General features: G+C 52.9%; 1 protein-coding gene across 1 annotated transcript in view; it reads right to left on the bottom strand.

Moving 5' to 3' along the window:
- The window catches only part of LOC307055577 (guanylate cyclase 2D-like), a gene marked incomplete at both ends in the record, with an annotated part of 85,534 nt that overhangs the window by 36,068 nt on the left and 31,484 nt on the right, over positions 1–17,982 (bottom strand). Inside the window, 14 exon segments of the mRNA XM_079707795.1 lie at positions 1,316–1,352; positions 1,356–1,465; positions 1,767–1,923; positions 2,163–2,339; positions 4,621–4,701; positions 6,227–6,355; positions 6,431–6,527; positions 6,781–6,853; positions 7,223–7,306; positions 8,708–8,773; positions 8,881–8,946; positions 10,712–10,916; positions 12,803–13,002; positions 17,845–17,980. Coding sequence (XP_079563921.1) covers positions 1,316–1,352; positions 1,356–1,465; positions 1,767–1,923; positions 2,163–2,339; positions 4,621–4,701; positions 6,227–6,355; positions 6,431–6,527; positions 6,781–6,853; positions 7,223–7,306; positions 8,708–8,773; positions 8,881–8,946; positions 10,712–10,916; positions 12,803–13,002; positions 17,845–17,980 — 1,618 coding nt within the window.

Here is a 17,982-nt window from a genome sequence, read left to right as displayed (position 1 = left end):
CAGGCATCATGGTCCCCATTTTACAGATGAGAAAACTGAGGCTCAGCGCCTGAAAGAGATTTATTCAGAGTCACAAGGTGAACTGGTGTGGAGCTGGTCTCAGATCCGTGTCCCCCAAAGACTATGCTCTTGACATTTTACCGCCTGAGACCAGGAAAACTGCAGCCAGGGAGTAGCAGGTCCAGGACTGACAGCCCAATCCAGGGGTGACCCTGGGGTTCCAGACCTCGTCCCTAAAGCATGAGAAGCCCTAGTCTGAAGGGCCCTGCACGGTGGCATGGCTGACAGACCCCTCCGGCTGGTCCCCTCTCTCTCAGCAGGCAGATGTTTCCGGGGGCAGCAGAGCAGTTGAGGAGAGTTGAACAAATGGCACGACCAAGCCCCTTCCCTTCCCACTCTTCCACCCCATAAATCTGGGGCCTGGAATGCTCATTATTCATGGAGCAATGCTTTGTGCAGAAAAGAAGCGAGGCCAGGCCTCCTCGTGAGTCAAAGATTATCCATCTGGGGTGGGAGGGGTGGTGGGTTCTGCTCCATCCCTGCCTGTACTGCAGGCCGAGATGCAGGGTATCTGTGAGACAGGTCCCTGGAACTGGACAGAGGCAGCAGGGGGACAATTAGAAGAGCAGCCTAGAGTCCAGGGAGCCCTGACAGATAACACAGAAGGGGAGGAAATATTTCTGAAGTTGGGCCCTGGCACTGGGTCAGAAGAGAAAATGCCTAAGACCAGGTGATGATGAGGAAGGTGTGAGTGATTACACCCAAAAGCAGGGGGACAAAAGTGCTCTTCAAGGAGCCCCACTCAGGCAGAGGACCAAGCCCCCAAATACTGAACAGACTGGTGACATCAGGCATGGACTGGATGTCTGACACATTTTTAAATCTGATCCCCACTATAAAGATGGGAAAACTGAGGCTCAGAGAGGGTAAGTGATTTGTGTAAGGTCATGTAGTAAGTAAGTGGTCCAGGGGAAGTACTGAGGTCTACATAGACTCAAAGTCTGTGCTGGGCAGCCCGGTGGTAAGGGCATGAGCACCTCCGGACACGGCAATGACATTGGGAGAGGAAGGAAGGGGTTGGGCTTATACCCAGAAACCAACGTCTTTAGCCCTGGAGCTGGTCAGCTGCCATTTTGGCAGAGTTGCTGAAGGCTGCCTGGTTTAAGTCAAAGAAACCCAATTCTTGCTGTCAAACCAGGCATGTGTGTCTGTGTGGTTATTTCCAGGCCCCAATTTCCTGATGCTCACAGAGCTCCTCAACTACATGGGGTCTCTGCCAGAGACAGGCCAAGGAAGGAGGAGGAGGACGCTGTACCTTCCGCTGAGAGCCCTGGGGAACCATAGTGCGGGCCTCAAGTCAGCACCTCCTGCAGGATGATGCCGATACTGAAGGTGTCTCCTTTGAGGGTGCCCCGCCCAGGTTCCCCGGGCCCCCACAGCAGCTCCGGAGCTGTCCACAGCAGCTCTGCAATCACAGGATGAGGCCACACAGCCGTCACCCACTGACCACCCAAGCTGGGCGGCACTTCACACATGTGGTGTCATCGTCCTGTCCCTACAGCCCCAGAGGAGGGAGGTGTTTCTGTCCTCCCCCATTCACAGGTAAGGGCCCTGAGGCTCAGAGAGGAAAAACCATCAACTCAAGGTCACACCACAGGAAGTACCGGAGCACCGGACATCTCCCCACTCCCCTTGCCTCACAAGCACCCAGTTTAAACAGAGGCCTCAGAACCTACTGGCAGCCTCCTGCCCACCCCTGAGCTGACCTTCCAGGGCTGGCCAGGGGCGGGGAGCCCGCTGAGCGTCCAAGAGCTCTGCATAACCATGGTCAGTGACCTTCAGCACAAAGCATCCAGCCACCACACGGTTTCGGGACTTGAGGCAGCCATGAGGGAAATGCCGATGGTGCAGATACCACACCCCCTGGAGTGGAATAATGGGGGTCCCTTAGGCCTGTGGTGAATGAAAAGGACCCCTGCTTCTCTCAGAATTCCCACAGACCCCAGGAAACCTTCCTGCCTCCCCATCCCCCTTTGCCACACTGTCAGATTTTTCTCAGTTAGACAAAGTGGAAAGAGCCCAGGCCTAGGAAATCTGAGCATCTCTTGTCTCCCTTCCCTCCCCATTGCCTCCGCAGCTCCAGGTTTGAGAAGGGTTCTCACACGGATCATATCCAGCACCAGGGAGGGCTTGAAAGTCCAGTCCAGCCACAGAGCCTCATTCCGCAGCAGGTCCTCCAGGCTGCCCCGGGCACAGTGCTCCAACACAAGAGCACTGACCCCAGGGGCCACAAAGAAGCCCAGGAAGGTGGCAATGTTCTCATGCCACAGCTCCCGCATCTGCCAGGGTCATGGTCACCTTAGCAGCCCCCAGGGGACTCTCAAATTGTGGACATCTGACCCCCAGTACTTAGCACCCAGCACACAGCTGAACACAGAGACGCATCAGAAATGTTGGATGGATGTGATGGGTAGACGGATGGACGGATGGATGGATAAAGGATGAGTGGATGAATGATGGATGGATGAATGATGAATAGGTGGATGGATGAATGAATGAGCCAGCGAAATGAGTGCATGGAAGCATCATGGATGAATAAATGAATAGGCTGTAGCCAACTCCACAGAATAGGGATCTAGGCCTATTCTCAACCTAAGTGACATCATGGACCTAGAAACTGTGTAAATTCTCTCCCCAAGACTCAGAGACTGATGAGCAGAAGAGCAGAAGAGATCAGGCACAAGCAGAAAGCAGTCCAGCAGGTCAGAGAGCTCGAATCCAGCCAGCAAGGCTAGCATTTGCCCAAGCAGGAAAGATGAAACCATTGTCTGGCATGGCCTTCCTCACAAAAACAGTGTAGGGGTCAACCAAGTGGAGGAAACCTGAATACTCTTCCCCCTCCTTAGAGATTTGCATGCTTATTAGCACACACGGTGGGGTAAGAATGGCCTCAAATCCTTTGACACTCCTGCTGTCAAGAGCCTGGGCCTCTGACCCCTCCCCTTGAATCTGAGCAGGCTCTGTGACACTGTGACCAATAGAACATGGTGGAAGTGATCTTGTGTGTTATGGGTCCAGGTCTTAGGAGACTGACGGCTTCCATTTCCTGTTTGTTGGAGCCCTCTCTGTTGGAGCCTGAATGCTCATAAGAAGTCCCTCTACCCTGAGTCACCACACTGGTGAGACCACGGGGAGAGGCCCTGAGACTACCCAGAGTGCATGTCAGGCATGTACCTATCAGGCATGTCCTGATGAGTACTCTCTTCCAACTGCCCAGCCAAGGCCCCAAGCATGCAAGTGAAGACATCTGAGGCCTTCTAGACAGGGGGTCAGCAAACTTTCCTGTTAAAGTCCAGATGGTAAATATTTTCAGCTCTGTAGGCCTTGCAATCTCTGTCACAAATACTTCTGCCATTGCAGTGTGAAAGCAGCCATAGAGAGTTACATAAACGAATGAGCATGGCTGTGTTCCAATCGAAATTTTTTCTACAAAAACAGGCAGTAGACTTGATTTGACCTGAAAGCCAAGCACTGACAGCCCATTTACAAGCCGAAAAACCACTGAGTGACCCCCAGTACAGGTCAAGTGGAACAGAAGAACTGCTTGGCTGAGCCCTGCTCAAATTTCCTACCCACAAAATTGTAAGATATTATAAAATGGTTGATGTTTAAAGACACTACATTTTGGGATAAGTTGTTACACAGTCATAGATAACCAGAACAGCATATTAAAGGTTCTGAGAAGTCCTGTGTCTAAGCCAAGAAACTTCCAAACTCATTTGCCCACAGATAGAACCTTTTCTTTTAAGAAACATCTACACATATTGATTGCAAGATTCCCACTGGGAAATGCCTAACCTAACCTCCAGACACTGAATCTCTCCGAAGCTGATTCCAGATGGTGGTGATGTTGGAAATAATAATAAAATCCACAATTTTCCAAAGCCACTCTACTTGCCAGAGACAGTTCTAGGTTATTTCATCTATTCTCTCCAATCCTCATAATTCCCCTGGGGTGGATTTCATTAGCTCCATTTTACAGGAAAGCTAAGAGTCCTATGGAGTAAGGATTCCATCTCAGATCTTCCTGACTCAAATCTTGTGCTCTCTCCTCCATCCCACAGTGCTTCTCAGGATGGTGACCATCTCGGGGGTGAAGGGGCTTATGTGAGTAGTGACGATAGGTGACTGGAAGCTCCCCGAAGAAAGGACTCCTGTCTCTTTTCTCCACTGCTGTGTCCCCAAAGCCCAGAGCATAGGCGGTGCTCAAAAAATAGTGGACAAATGAATGGATGTGTAGAGGGATGGAGGATACAGTTGAGGTCCTTCAATGGTGCTGACTGTACCATGTGATGATAGTGATGAAGAGGAGTGTGCCCTTGGTAGTCATGGGGGTGATCATATTGGGGTGGTGATGTGACGTTGGGGATGCTGGTGTGTGATGGTGACAGTGATGGTGTATATCTGTGATGACAATGGGGCAGTGATCATGATGATAGGAAGCACTTCCTTTTTTGAGGCTAGAAGCTTCTGCATTGAGTAGAGACCAACCCAGAGCGGTAAGGGTCTCCTGACAGCACCCCGTCCGCAGCCCACCCTCCACGCCCTCTGCAGCTCTACCTTTCTCAGGAGGCCGAGGCAGCTTGGCCGCAGCTCAGGGGCTGTGCCAGCTTCAAACTTCTTCAGCCACACCCACTCTCCCTGTTTAAGAAAAGACAACAATAAAGGCTTCCCTGGTGGCGCAGTGGTTGAGAGTCCGCCTGCTGATGCAGGGGACACGGGTTCGTGTCCCGGTCCAGGAAGATCCCACGTGCCGCGGAGCAGCTGGGCCCGTGAGCCATGGCCGCTGAGCCTGCGCGTCCGGAGCCTGTGCTCCGCAACGGGAGAGGCCACAGCAGTGAGAGGCCTGCGAACTGACAAAAAAAAAGAAAAGACAACAAGAGTTCACCCGCTGCTGGTCCCCAACTCGGGCAAACCCTCAGCCTCTCAGCCTCAGCTTCTTCCCCATAAATGTGCTCTTTCTGTGTGCTTCCAGCCAGGAAGAGCCTGGCCAGCGGAAACTAGTCAGACTTTGTCTCCTTTGGTTGACAGACCTCATTTCTAGTCCCCACTCCACCACTTTCTAGCTCTGCGACATCAGACAAGGGACTTCAGTTTTCTGAACTTCATGTCTCAATTCTGTAAAGCGAGGATGACACCCACACCCACATTGAGAGAGCTAATGAGATAGTGGATAGAAAGTGTGTTAGCTCCCAGCGCCGAGGTCGGCTTTACTCTGCAGGCCTCGGGCACCTATGACACCCCAAACCCAGCGAAGTGAGGGGGTCTCTGTGACCCAGGAACCCTAGGGGAGGAGAGAGGGGAGGGTGAGAGAGGCGGGGGCCTTGGGCAGGGGCTTTGTCCTCACCCAGGGCTTTCTGTAACCTTAGCCTTCTCTCCACCCGCTCCCCCACCCCGTCACTGATGGATTTCTGCCTCAGCCTCGCCTGCAGCTCATTCAGAGGAGCAGACAAAACATGCTTTGTACATCATTAAAGCCTCCTTTCAGCAGAAGAGAAAAATGATGGGATTCCCCAAGGGAGAAGGTGGAAAAGAAGGAGAAAGGGCCTCATGTTGCTTCCCCTAGAAATAATTAGCCCGGTTCATCCACCGGGGGGCACAGAATAGGCGGGTAAGAGCATCAGTCAGTTGTTGAATTTGAGAACCCAGCCCCTGAGAAATCACAGTGTCCGCAGCAACTTTAAAATCTTGCTGGTCTCACCTCTGACCTTCCAGCTTCCCTGTCAGCTGGTGGCCCAGGCTCTGTCCGGAGGCTATCCTGGGCTGGGTGCTGCCCCACACTCAGGGCCTCAGGAACCCAGCATCTCACTGTCCCTTGCCAAAGCAAGCAGGAGGGTGACCTAGGTTGGCCCATTGCTGAGAGAAGCCCCGGGGTAGACCCACACAGTCAGTGCCCAGGCCCAAGTGGCCAGGGACTGGTTGTTTCCCAAGGTCAGGTCACAAAACACGTGTGACTAGGAGCTGGGAGTCCTGCTTCCCACTTCAAGCCCCGCCACCGACTAGCTGTGGGACCCAGGAAAGTCGCTGTCCCTCTCCCCACCTCAGTTTCCCATGCTATAGCAGGAGTGGGGCATACAGAGGCCCGAGGCTCCGTGGATTCCCTTGGGCTCTCCCAAACTGATGACAGTTCTTGAGACCTGAGCAGGGGGGTAGCAGAGGTCCTCACCTGGTACAGAGCCACACTGGTGGGCTCCTGGGGGGCTGGCAGGCTCCTTGCTGACCCCTGGGCCACTGACCTCAGGCTCCCGCCGTCTGCGACACTTCTTGATTCACTTGCACTGTCCACGTGCAGCCTCCAGAGGGCATGGTCAAGAGCCTAGACCGGCTCTGTCGGCCGCTGCCCACCCAGCCGGGTGCCTGCCCCACCCACCCGTCTGCTCGGGGGTCGGTGGATGAAGGTGAGCTCCTGGGCTGTCAGCAGGATCCAGTAGGGACCCCGCACAAGCTGCAGCTGCTGGATGCTCAATCTGGAGATGAGAAAAGTGCAGGACAGAGAGGATGGTGCAAATATCACTCCCCCCATCCAGCTCCTCGGATCTGCCTCTGACCCAGGGCCCTCCCCCGTCCTCTCCCTGTTTCCCTTCCTGTCTCCCCATCAGTCCCAGCTGGGCTGAAGGGCACCACTGAGCACTGTCCCCTAGGAGCCCTTCGGCCCAGCTCAGGGCAGGACCCTAGGCCTGATGTGCCTTCGGGTCCCTAACCTTGGTGTTTCCAACTCACCTGGGGATCTCATGGGGCAGCCAGAGCCCGGGGTGAGAGCTGGGGGCAGAAGACTGCCCCCTCCTGGATGTGGCTGAGGCTCAGGGAGCACAGAGGACTTCAAACCCAGGAAGAATTGTTTTCAAAGCTGAAGAGCCCTGGGGGTCATCCTGACCAAGCCCTCACTGTACAGATGTGTAGCCTGAAGCTCAGGAAGGATGGAGTCTCGTCTGAGGCCCCAGGCTTCTTCCCCAAGTCTCAAAGGACCTCCCAGGAGGTCCCTGCCGGCCTTGATAGGGCCCTGACTGAAGCTCTAGGATGGACAGGAGGGTGGGGAGGTCCTGAGGTCTGGGACAGAGGATGGGAAAGCTCCCTGCAGATGCCAGGGCTGTGTACAGAGGAGAGGCCCTGTGGGGTAGGGGGCACAGAGGGACAGACGAGGCTCAGGTGCACAGGATCTCACCTGATGAGGCAAGTGAGGGCCTGCCGGCCAGCACCAAGACATAGGTCAGGGCCAGAGCGAGGAGGCCGCCTGGCGGCTGCTTACCTGTGGGGAAAGCAGGGTTGGACATGAGTCCCAACAGTAACAACTGCACATGGAGCTCAGCCCCTTCACCCAGCTCCTGGGTCCTCCTCTGGGATGTGAGGACACAAACCCCTGCCCAGCGCCCTCCCCAGGGCAAGGCTCAGGATGGCCCCAGACCAGGAAAGTCCTACCTGTGGACTGGTCATCACACACAGATGTTGATTCCCACCACTGCTGTTAGGGTTCTCACCTCAGGCTCCTGGCCTCCAGGGGTCCCACAGACCCTGCTCAGACCCCATGATTGTCCTGACCACACTCTGGCCCTTGTCTGCCAGCATGTCAGGCTCTTCACACTAGACTGAGAGCAGCTGGACAGCAGAGTCTGTTTCTTACTCATCTCGGGGTCCCTAGGCACCTTACACAGGGACTGGACAGGCAAGATGCTGAATAAATACTGTGGATCCCTGTCAATGATTATCCTACTTCTTGCACACTCCCCACGATGGGCCACTCACTACCTCTTCTGGCAGCCAATTTCAGTGCCATTCACTTTGACTGTTAGAAGGACCCTCCTTACACTGAATCTAAACCTCTCCAGCCCTCATACCAGGATTGGGTGTGAAAAGGCCGCTCAGGACCGCTGGGCAAGGTGGAGAGGGCTACTTTGCTTGGGCAACCCCAGCTTCAGCCAGGGCTGGCAAGGTGGTGAAATGCCAGGCCCTATTCTGGAGAGAGGACATTGACCTCCACTGCCACAGAAGTTGGGGGGAGGCATACCTTCTTCCTGCTTTGCCTCCCTCCCTTCCTGTCTTTTGCTGAAGGATAAGCACTCTGTCTGCCCGCGGTTGAATCTCCCCCAATTTGAGTTAAGTCCAGGTAATAATAATAGCACTGAATAGCTTGTAGTAGTCACTATTGCACACTGTATTGCACTAAACACCTATGCTAAGGATGTCACATATTTCAATTCAGTTATTCTGCACAACGACCTCTAGAAGTAGGTACGGTCATGACCATGATTTTGTGGAAGAGAAAGCAGAGAGATAGGCAACTGTCTGTGAGTGGCAGAGCCTAGGTTCAAACCCAAGCAGCCTTGCTCAGGCATCTGGGCTCCCAACCACTGCCCACGCTGCCCCTCACCCAGGCTCCTAGAAAGGAAGCTTGACTTGCGATCTGGAGGAGGTGAGGGAGGAAGCATAGATAGGAAAGCAGTCCAGGTCTAGGGAGCCGCAAGCACAAAGGTTCTGAAGCAGCAGTGTGCCTGGTGTATTCAATGGGAGGGCAGAACCTCATGTGAGGAAGACGGAGGGCAGGGAGCTGAGGGCAGAGAGGGCTCTGGCTGGACTCCGGGCAAGGGAAGCATCTGCAGGCTCTGAGCAGGGGAGAGCCAGAGCTGACTATGTTTTCCAAGGATCCTCCAACCTGCCACGGTGAGGTCCAGGACAAGAGCAGATGCAGGGAGGCCTGCGGGGAGGCCGCTGCAGTAACCTAGCAAGAGACGACGGGGGCCTGGACCAGGGAGGAGACAGGGGAGTGGTGAGCAGGGCTCTGCTTCTGGGCGAATTCTAAAGACGGAGCCCCAGGGTGCTGCTGACAGGCTGGGTGTGGGGTGTGAGGAGACGAGGGTGCCTGAGCCACGGGGAGGATGGGGTTGCCGTTACCTGCAGTGGGGAAGACGATGGGAGGAGGCCGGGGGGCAGCTCGGGAGTTCAATTTCAAAGTCAAGTTGGAGATGCCAATTAGGCATCCAAGTAAAAGAGGCCGCTGAAGGGGTGGCGGGAGCCTGAATAAAAACATCGTCCCAACCCTCATGGAGCTAATACTCTCGAAGACCAGCCCCAGGCTCCCCTCTCCGGGGGGATTCTGTCTGGTGGCAGAGGCAGGAACAGCAGAGATAATACCACACAATGTGGTAAAGCCGTGATGGAGGCAGCCAGGGGCTGCTGGAGCCCAGAGATCTCTACAAACACCTCCTCTATCAGCCCTGGCTCGAAGACTTTACCCTCTGACAGGTATTCATTCATTCATTCAACAAATCCATCAGCAAACGTTTCTGGAACATCCACTGTGCGCTGAGCTCAGTGCCGAGACTTGAAGATGCAATGGCGGATGAGAGTGACGGTCACTGCCAGCACTGTGATGGAGCTCACAGTGTACTGAGGGGTCAGGGGTGAGGGCAAGCGCTCTACGCCAGTGCAGGGATGATTCATTCCTCCTTCCCTAGGGCTGAGCACAGTGCCTGGTGCCTAGGAAGTCCTCAGTCAATATTTGTGGAAGAAAAGAGAGGCAAAGGAACCGTTGGGTGAAGGCTTCTTCTTATGAGCTCCCGTTAGTCTGGGGACAGGTGGCACTGGTCCTCCCCAGCACAGGACACACACCCTGTGAAGTCGTGCACCCAGAGGCTATGGGGAGCACCGAGGTGGGCTCCCAGCCCCGACTGCAGAGTTGGTCTGCAAGGAAAGGAAGGATTTAGCCAGGCAAAGTGGGAGCACTCGAGGAAGAGGAAAACGCACATGCACAGGGAGGCCAGAAAGGGTGGCGTGTGTTTGGGGAAAGGAGAAGCGAAGCAGCGTTGGGAGGTAGAGGTAACAGAGCAGCAGCACTGAGGTCACGGGGTGGGGTGGCTGCTGAAGGTCTGGGGTGGGCAGGGACACAAGCGAGCCTGGCCAGACCTGAATCTACCCACCGACAGTGGTAACTGTAACTAGGTGTGCACTAGGAAGTGTGGGTGCACTTGTGTATACATGTAGATGTGTGCTCATCTCTATCTACCTATGTGCTTGGATGTCAGTGCAATTCCAGCAGGGATGGAAATCCAGGTAGATGAATGTCAGAGATGAGAACATGTGGGCCTCACAGCTCACACTCCCCAGTGGTCATGAGGTAAAGGGAATCCTGCACTTGGAGTCGAAGACTTGAGGGCTCCCTGTGTGACCCTGGGCAAGTCACCTAACCTTTCTGAGCTTCAGCTGTCCACTGGGGCCCACAGAGGACAGTGTCCTTGTCACGAGGCTGAGGTGCAGTTTAGGAGAGCTGAGAGATGGGAACGTGCTCTGTAAATGCTTTAGCTCTGCTAGGCTGAGGCGAGGCCTTGCTAGTCTTCCCTGGAGCTTCACAACCTCTGGGTCAGTCTTCTCAATGGCGGGGCAAGTGTCTTCCTTGCTCTTGCTCTTCACATGACTGTCCACATGGAGAGCCTTAATGAATGAATGATGCATGGATGGACAGATAGACAGATGGATGGATGGGTGGATGGATGAATGGATAGATGAATTACCTCTCATGCAGAGAGTATTAGGGTCAAACCAGCAGCTGGAGTCACGTACCCAAGGGGCTCCTCCTGGAAAATGTATGGCCTGCCCAGGAGCTGCACTTGCCATGTGCCTGTGTCCAGGATGTGAGTGGGGACCAGCTGGCTCCCCTGACCATCTGTGTCCAAAATGACATACTGAGCCAGCCTCCTGCCCTTCTCATCGGTCTGAATCCTCTGGCTAAAGCCAGCCACATCCAGAGACCCTGTGTAGTCCCCGAAGTGGGTCCCTGAGAATCCTGCCCCATGGCTCTCAGAGCTGTTCAGGGCATGGGCCAGCAGGACAACAGCATCATAGATGGTTCCAAAGAGTGGGGACACCTGTGGAAGAGAAGGTCTCTCAACCCCATAACCCCATGGCATAGGCCCCCAGACATTTCTGGGTCCTGGCCCTCCTGTCAGCAGCAGTTGTTTGAATTATCATCCCCTTTCCGCATTCCCCTATACAGTGCTTTCTTTAGTCCCATCATTACTTCAGTCCCCACTCAGAAGCCTCACCATCTCCACCACCATGGTGGCCACCACCACTCACAGACATCTCAGACTTACCTAATATCCCCAGAACTGAACTCCTGATTCTACTGCACCAAACTCCACTCCTGCCAGATTTTAAGAAATGGAACTACCACCTGCCCAGTTTCTCAAGCCTAGGCTTGATTCCCAACTTCTCTATTTCTCTCTTCCAGTTCATCATCAAATCTTTTTGGTTTTATACCAGAATTTGTTCCCAATCTAACTGACTTTTCACCACATCTACTACTGTCACTTGGGTCCCAGCCCCCCTCACTGCTCACCTGAACCCCACAGGAGCCTCCTAAGGGCCTTATTGCTTCATCTGGTCCTCTTCAGACCATTCCCCATAGAGCAACCAAACCATGTTTTCAAAAAACATAAATCTTTTCTTACTTAACCCTCGCTGATGGTTTTCCACTTCATTTGTAAGATCAGACTCCCTACCTGGCTTACAAAGCCTCACAGGATCAGGCCCCAAGCTCATCTCAGATCCCTTTCCCCATCACTCACGATAGTCCTGCCATTCCACACTCTCTTTCCTCCTGTTCCTCTGGCCATTGATGCTCACTCTGCCTCTGGGCCTTTGCACTTGCTCTTTCCCCTGCTTGGTTGCTCTTCATGCAGATCTTCGCCTGGCCACCTCCTTATCATTCAGAGCTCAGTTCAAGTGCCACCTCCCCCATTCTTTGCCTGTCCTGCCTCTTGTTGCCCACTGCTCCATCCCAGCCACTCTCTGTCACTTTATCCTGTTTTATTTTCTTGGCGACACAATCACTATTTGAATTTGGTTATTGGGTTGCTTGGTTATTGTCTGTCTTGCCCTAACAGAATGGAAGCTTCTTGAAGGTCAAGTCTGCCTTACCCATCACCACGTCCCTGATGCCTCGAACAGTGCCACACGAGAGGGACTCAACCCACATTTGTCAGATGAATGACTGATTGAATGACCCTCCATCGTCATCCACATCCCTGTCACCACCTCCAGACACTATGGTCTTCTTATCACCAAGAAGCAGACATCCCAGGAGAGCCTCAGGCAGCTGAGCCCTATACGCCAAAACTGAGCTGCCAGCCACATCTCGGCCACCCACACTCTTCAGATCCACAGCAGTGACTTCAGAAAACCTTCCTGCTCTCCCACACTTCCATTGCTCTCTCTTTCTCATCTTCACAATGTGCTAGAGAGATGTGGAGAAAGGAGAGGAAGAATGTGTGCAAGAGAAAGAGCAGCTGGGCTGGAGATGAGAATTAGAGGAACTGAGTCAGAGATAGAAAAATGGAGGCAGGAGAGACACAAGAGAAGGAGAATTGACAAAGTGGCCAAGACAGTGAGAGACATGAGAAAGAAGTGAGATGGACAGACAGGCACACACACACACACACCTATAAGAGATAGAAAGAGACAGGCAGACAATACACCCAGGGACTGGGCAGAGAGACACTTTGTCCAATAAGGGACAGGTCATGTACCCACAGCAGAGGCAGGACGGTTGTCCAGGGGGGTAACTGGCCGAGGCCAGGAAGCCCCAGAGTGGGTGGGGAGTGTGCACACCTGTCCGTGGACCCGCAGCCCGGGCCCCGTGAAGGTCTGCACTGACCTACCTGCTCTGGCTCCAGGTGGGCAGCCACCTCTCTGCCAGCCCCAGCAGCTTCCAAGTCCTTGTGTCTGAGGTCGGACTCCAGGCTGACAGCACCGCACCGCAGGCCTCCTGCAGGTGCCTGCCATTGCCCGGGGCCGGGTAGGAGCAGTTGCAGTAAGGCAAGGTGAAGAGCAGCGTGTCGTAGGGCAGGAAGGCCAGCCTCCCGTCTGCCAGGCCCCGGGCCCCTGCCCAGCTCAGCAGGGCAGTCTGCTCAGAGCTGCCCAGGAGCACCAAGCACATGCACAGCACCACGACTGGGGAAGAGGCAGCAGCTCACCTTCCATGCCTTCCCCGAAGCCCAGAACTTTGTGGCCCTGGAGAGCAGCTCAGGTCCCTTCCTCCGCCTCTGCTGCCCCTCCCCAGGCCCCTCCCCTCCCTCTCAGTCTGGAGAAAGGGGGAATTTCCCCTTTATCTGCTCTCCCTGACAAATCTGGGTTTGACCTGGTGAAAAAAAAAAAAAATCCCCTCAGCTGAGGATACATTTGTATTAATATGTCCCTTCCAAGCTTCCCGCCGAATAATTCTGACCAACTTCCACCCTCCCTCTGCACCACTGGCTCGGACAATTGCTGATATTTATTGACAGCTTGCTGTGTGTTGTCCTAAAGTACTTTAACAAACATTTAGTCATTCAATTAACAGCAGTACGAAAAAGTATGCTCATCATTAGCTCTACTTTCAGATGAGGAAACCAAGGCACAGAGAGGTTAAGGAGTTGCCCCAGGATACATAGCCGTCAGGGAGGTAGAACCAGCATCGGAACCCGGGCAGGCTGGCTCCCAGCTTGTAATTTTTTATTTTTTAACATTTAAAAAAAATTTTAGATAATTCATATATCATAAAATTCACCTTTTAAAAAGTGTATAACTCAGTAGTTTTATATACAAGGTTATGAAACCACCATCACTATTTAATTCTAGAACATTTTCATCACCCCAAAAAGAAATCCTGTCCCCAGTACATGTCACACCCTATTTCTCTCTCCTCCTCACCCCAGTCAACCACCAATCTACTTTCTGTCTCTATGGATATGCCTCTTCTGGACATTTCATATAAATGGATTGTACAATATGCAGCCTTTTATGTCTGACTACTTTCACTTGCCATGTTTGCCAGGCTCATCCATATATAGAAGCCTGTATCAGTACTCCATTCATTTTTTTGGTTGCACAATATTCCACTGTACAAACATTTTGTTTATCCATTTATCATTGGCTTGTAATCTCAACTGTGGCTCTGGGTGGCATCCTCCAGGTCTAAGCAGACATGAATGCATTCCCCTTTGCCTTCGTAAAAGAAACCAGCCCATGATAATAAGGCAGCTGATTTCATCCCCAGGCACCCAGGACAGAAGAGAATCCTGCCCAAGGTAAGGGTCCCACGCATCTGCCCAAGGTAAAAGTCCTCTGCATCTTGGGTCCCTGACCAGGGCTGCAACCCCAGTCAAAAAAGGGTCATCACTTGTTTTGGCTGGGGCCCAGGTTCCTACTGCAATCCCTTTCTCCAGAAAATCCAGGAATATGGAGCCATCAAGGAAGCCCAAGTGTTGCCTTGCTGAGGAGGAATTCCTATCCAGGAATAGGGGGCCTGAGGACTCCTGGTCATGTAGAAGCCAGAACCAGGAGCCCCAGACTCTGCTGACCCCTGGGGGGGCCAAGCTATATGGGCCATGGGCGGGAGCCACCCCTCTCTGCCCCCAAAATATTGGGGAGAGACCTCAGAGAAAGACACATCAGGACTGAGTGGAAACGGAACCGGGGCTATCTTGGTCCCATCTCCTCTGCCTGGCTTCTGTTCCAGCTTCTGCCAAAATGCTCCTTTCTCTTTCAGAGTCAGAGGCGCTGTTCTCCATTTGGCCACAAGGGGGAGCTCACCCACACAACGGGAGCGGTTAAAAGATAAAAGCCCACATTGATTAAAAGCAACCTAAGTGTCCATCATCGGATGAATGGATAAAGAAGATGCGGCACATATATACAATGGAATATTACTCAGCCATAAAAAGAAACGAAATTGAGCTATTTGTAATGAGGTGAATAGACCTAGAGTCTGTCATACAGAGTGAAGTAAGTCAGAAAGAGAAAGACACATACCGTATGCTAACACATATATATGGAATTTAAGGAAAAAAAAGTGTCATGAAGAACCTAGGGGTAAAACAGAAATAAAGACACAGACCTACTTGAGAATGGACTTGAGGATATGGGGAGGGGGAAGGGTAAGCTGTGACAAAGCGAGAGGGAGGCATGGACATATATACACTACCAAACGTAAGGTAGATAGATAGTGGGAAGCAGCCGCATAGCACAGGGAGATCAGATCGGGTGCTTTGTGACCGCCTGGAGGCGTGGGATAAGGAGGGTGGGAGGGAGGGAGACGCAAGGGGGAAGGGATATGGGAACAAATGTATATGTATGACTGATTCACTTTGTTATAAAGCAGAAACTAATAAAAAATAAATTTAAAAAAAGCAGTGCTCAGGGCTTCCCTGGTGGCTCAGTGGTTGAGAGTCCGCCTGCCGATGCAGGGGACACGGGTTTGTGCCCCGGTCCGGGAAGATCCCACATGCCGCGGAGCGGCTGGGCCCGTGAGCCATGGCCGCTGAGCCTGTGCTCCGCAACTGGAGAGGCCGCAACAGTGAGAGGCCCGCATACCACACACACACAAAAAAAAGCAGCGCTCACTGTGTGCAGGGCACTGTTCCAAGCCCTTTATCTGCAATACAGTAAGTCCCCTACATACCAACCTTCAAGTTGCGAACTTTCAAAGATGCGAACATGCGTTCCATCTACCTCCGGTATGAGTGACATTGCAGCTTGCCCTCCATCTCTTATTGCTGAGGATCCTTCAGCTCTACCATCTCCCACCTCCTCTCCCTCCTCCAGTCAGTAACTCTTCTTGCTTGTTCACTCGATGCCAGCCCCTGTGTGCCAGCTGTTATAGTGTAAACTGTACTTCTCAAGGCACTGTACTGTAAGATTTAAAATATTTTCTTTATTTTTTGTTTGTTTTTATGTATTATTTGTGTGAAAAGTATTATAAACCTATTATAGTACAGTACTACATGGCCGATTGTGTTAGTTGGGTATCTAGGCTAACTTCATTGGACTTACGAACAAATTGGACTTATGAATGCGCTCTCAGAGCAGAACTCATTCATATGTAGGGGAGTTACTGTAGTCTATCTCATCTTCACAACCCCATGAAGTTGGGGCTTTAATTAACCTCATGTCATTGACGAAGAAACTATAGCACAGAGAGGTTAAGTGATTCGCCTGAGGTCACACAGCTGGTAGGAAATGGGGCCAGGAGTGGGATGTTGGTGATCTGATCCCAGAGAATGTGCCCCTAACCTCTCTGCCTTCTGGCTTCTGAAAGCCAGCACCATGGCCAGAACTCAACCCCCTGCAAGAGGGGTGGAGCAGGCGTCTGGTGAAGTTTCCCTCCCACTGCCACACAGAAGTGAAGTGTTCATTCTCCTAGCCCCGCTAACATGCTACCTCCATTCCTTTGCTCTAGCTGACCCCTGTGCCTGCAATGCCTTCCCCTCATTTCCATCTGCCATCACTTCTCATTTTCAGGCTCCACCCTGATGTCGCCTCCTTGGCAAAGCCCTGCCCACACCCACACCCATGAAGATCAGCTCCCCCAGCCTCTGGGCTCCTGGGTTCCCCGTATCCACATCTGTCTCCCGCCAGCCTCAAGCTCCTCCCTGCTGGAGCCCGACCAGTTCCTCTCTGTGTCCCCAGGGCTCAGCCAGCGTCAGGCGCAGAGCAGAGCTCAGTGACCGTGGTTGAATGAAACGGGTACAAAACACTCGACCCTGTGAAGTGGGTCTCATTATCCCCATTTCCTCTGCTGGCAAACTGGAGAAGTGAGGCTCCCGTCCTGAGGGACGGCGGGCACACCTGGGCCAGGCCTCATCCTCCGCTCGACTCTAACTCACTACAGGCCACATGAGCTCAGAGGCTGCCCACCCCAGCCTTCCTCACTGGTACCAGTCTCAATTCCCTCAAAGATAGAGCACAGCAGTTGGTCTCAGTGGTTCTCAAACTGTTGCCAGTGTCGCAGTAAGAAACACATTTTACCTTGGTGTGCTAGCAAAGCTGAGTATATAAAAGGAGTACACACACAAAACTGGAAGTTTCCCAGAATGATACCTTCCTAGCTGCCTGCCCTCCACTCTCACATTCACCACTTTTATTCCGTCCCACTCAGTTCCATTCTTCTCTCTCTCTTTCTAGTCCAGCCTCTTCCTTTCTTTTTTTTTTTTTTTTCCAGTGCTAGTCTTGATTCACTATATTGGTTTCTTGACCTAAAAGGGCCATGACCCACAGTTTGAAAAAGCTTCAGTCCAGATGAATGCTAAGGTCCCTTCTGTCTTCCAGGTGCTACCTCTTGTCTGCACCCCACCCCACCATGACTCTCCCTGCCTAACTAATTCCTCAAAGACAGGCCAAGTGCCACCTCCTCCAAGAAGCTTCCTCAGATCCCCCAAGGCCTGGACCGATGTCTGCTCTTGTTCTCCTGGCGTCCACTCCCTGGGGTGACCTTGACCTCTCTGTCATAACCTGCTTATACACCTGTCTCTCCATTACTTGGTCGTCCACTAGAGACCAACTACTCTGTCTGTCCTGTTCACCAGACAACCCAGCATCCAGCACAGCAGGGGCTTAATAAATGCAGGAAGCATTCCACTGATCAACAAATCCATGAAGGATCTGACTCTAGCTTCAAGAAACTAAGAATGGCTCTAACACCTTTCCTGGGACTCCGGTCCTGCTACACTCTCCTTTTCTTCACTCTACCAGGCAAGAACCAAGAAAGCCCTTGGCTCCCACCCCACCATTAACGCATGCATCAGAGCTCAAAATCCAGCTGTACTGCTTGCCAGCTGCGTGACTTGGGCATGCTACTTACCTTCTCTGAGCTGCAAAATGCAGACCTCAGCAGAACTAGCTCACAGGGCTGCTGTGGGGTTAAATGTGGGCCTGTTGTCAAGTGCTCAGCCCAGTGTCTGATATAAGAAAACTCCCCATCAGCAGCCATATGAAGTCCCGGCTGCCCAAAGGAGGAAAGCACCCACATACACTTACTTTTCAGGCCATCCATGCTGCAGAGCTGCTTCAGGACCTCTGTGGCCCCTTGCTCCCCGGGTCCCAGAGAGGTCAGCAGCCCCACAGGCAGCCCGTATGCCCTGAGAGTCATGGACACCTGCTGGGCAGTAGCCAATC

This window comes from Hyperoodon ampullatus, assembly GCF_949752795.1.
Source record: "Hyperoodon ampullatus genome assembly, chromosome: 7".
NCBI lineage: Eukaryota > Metazoa > Chordata > Mammalia > Artiodactyla > Ziphiidae > Hyperoodon > Hyperoodon ampullatus.
This window is presented reverse-complemented; position numbering and strand designations above follow the sequence as displayed.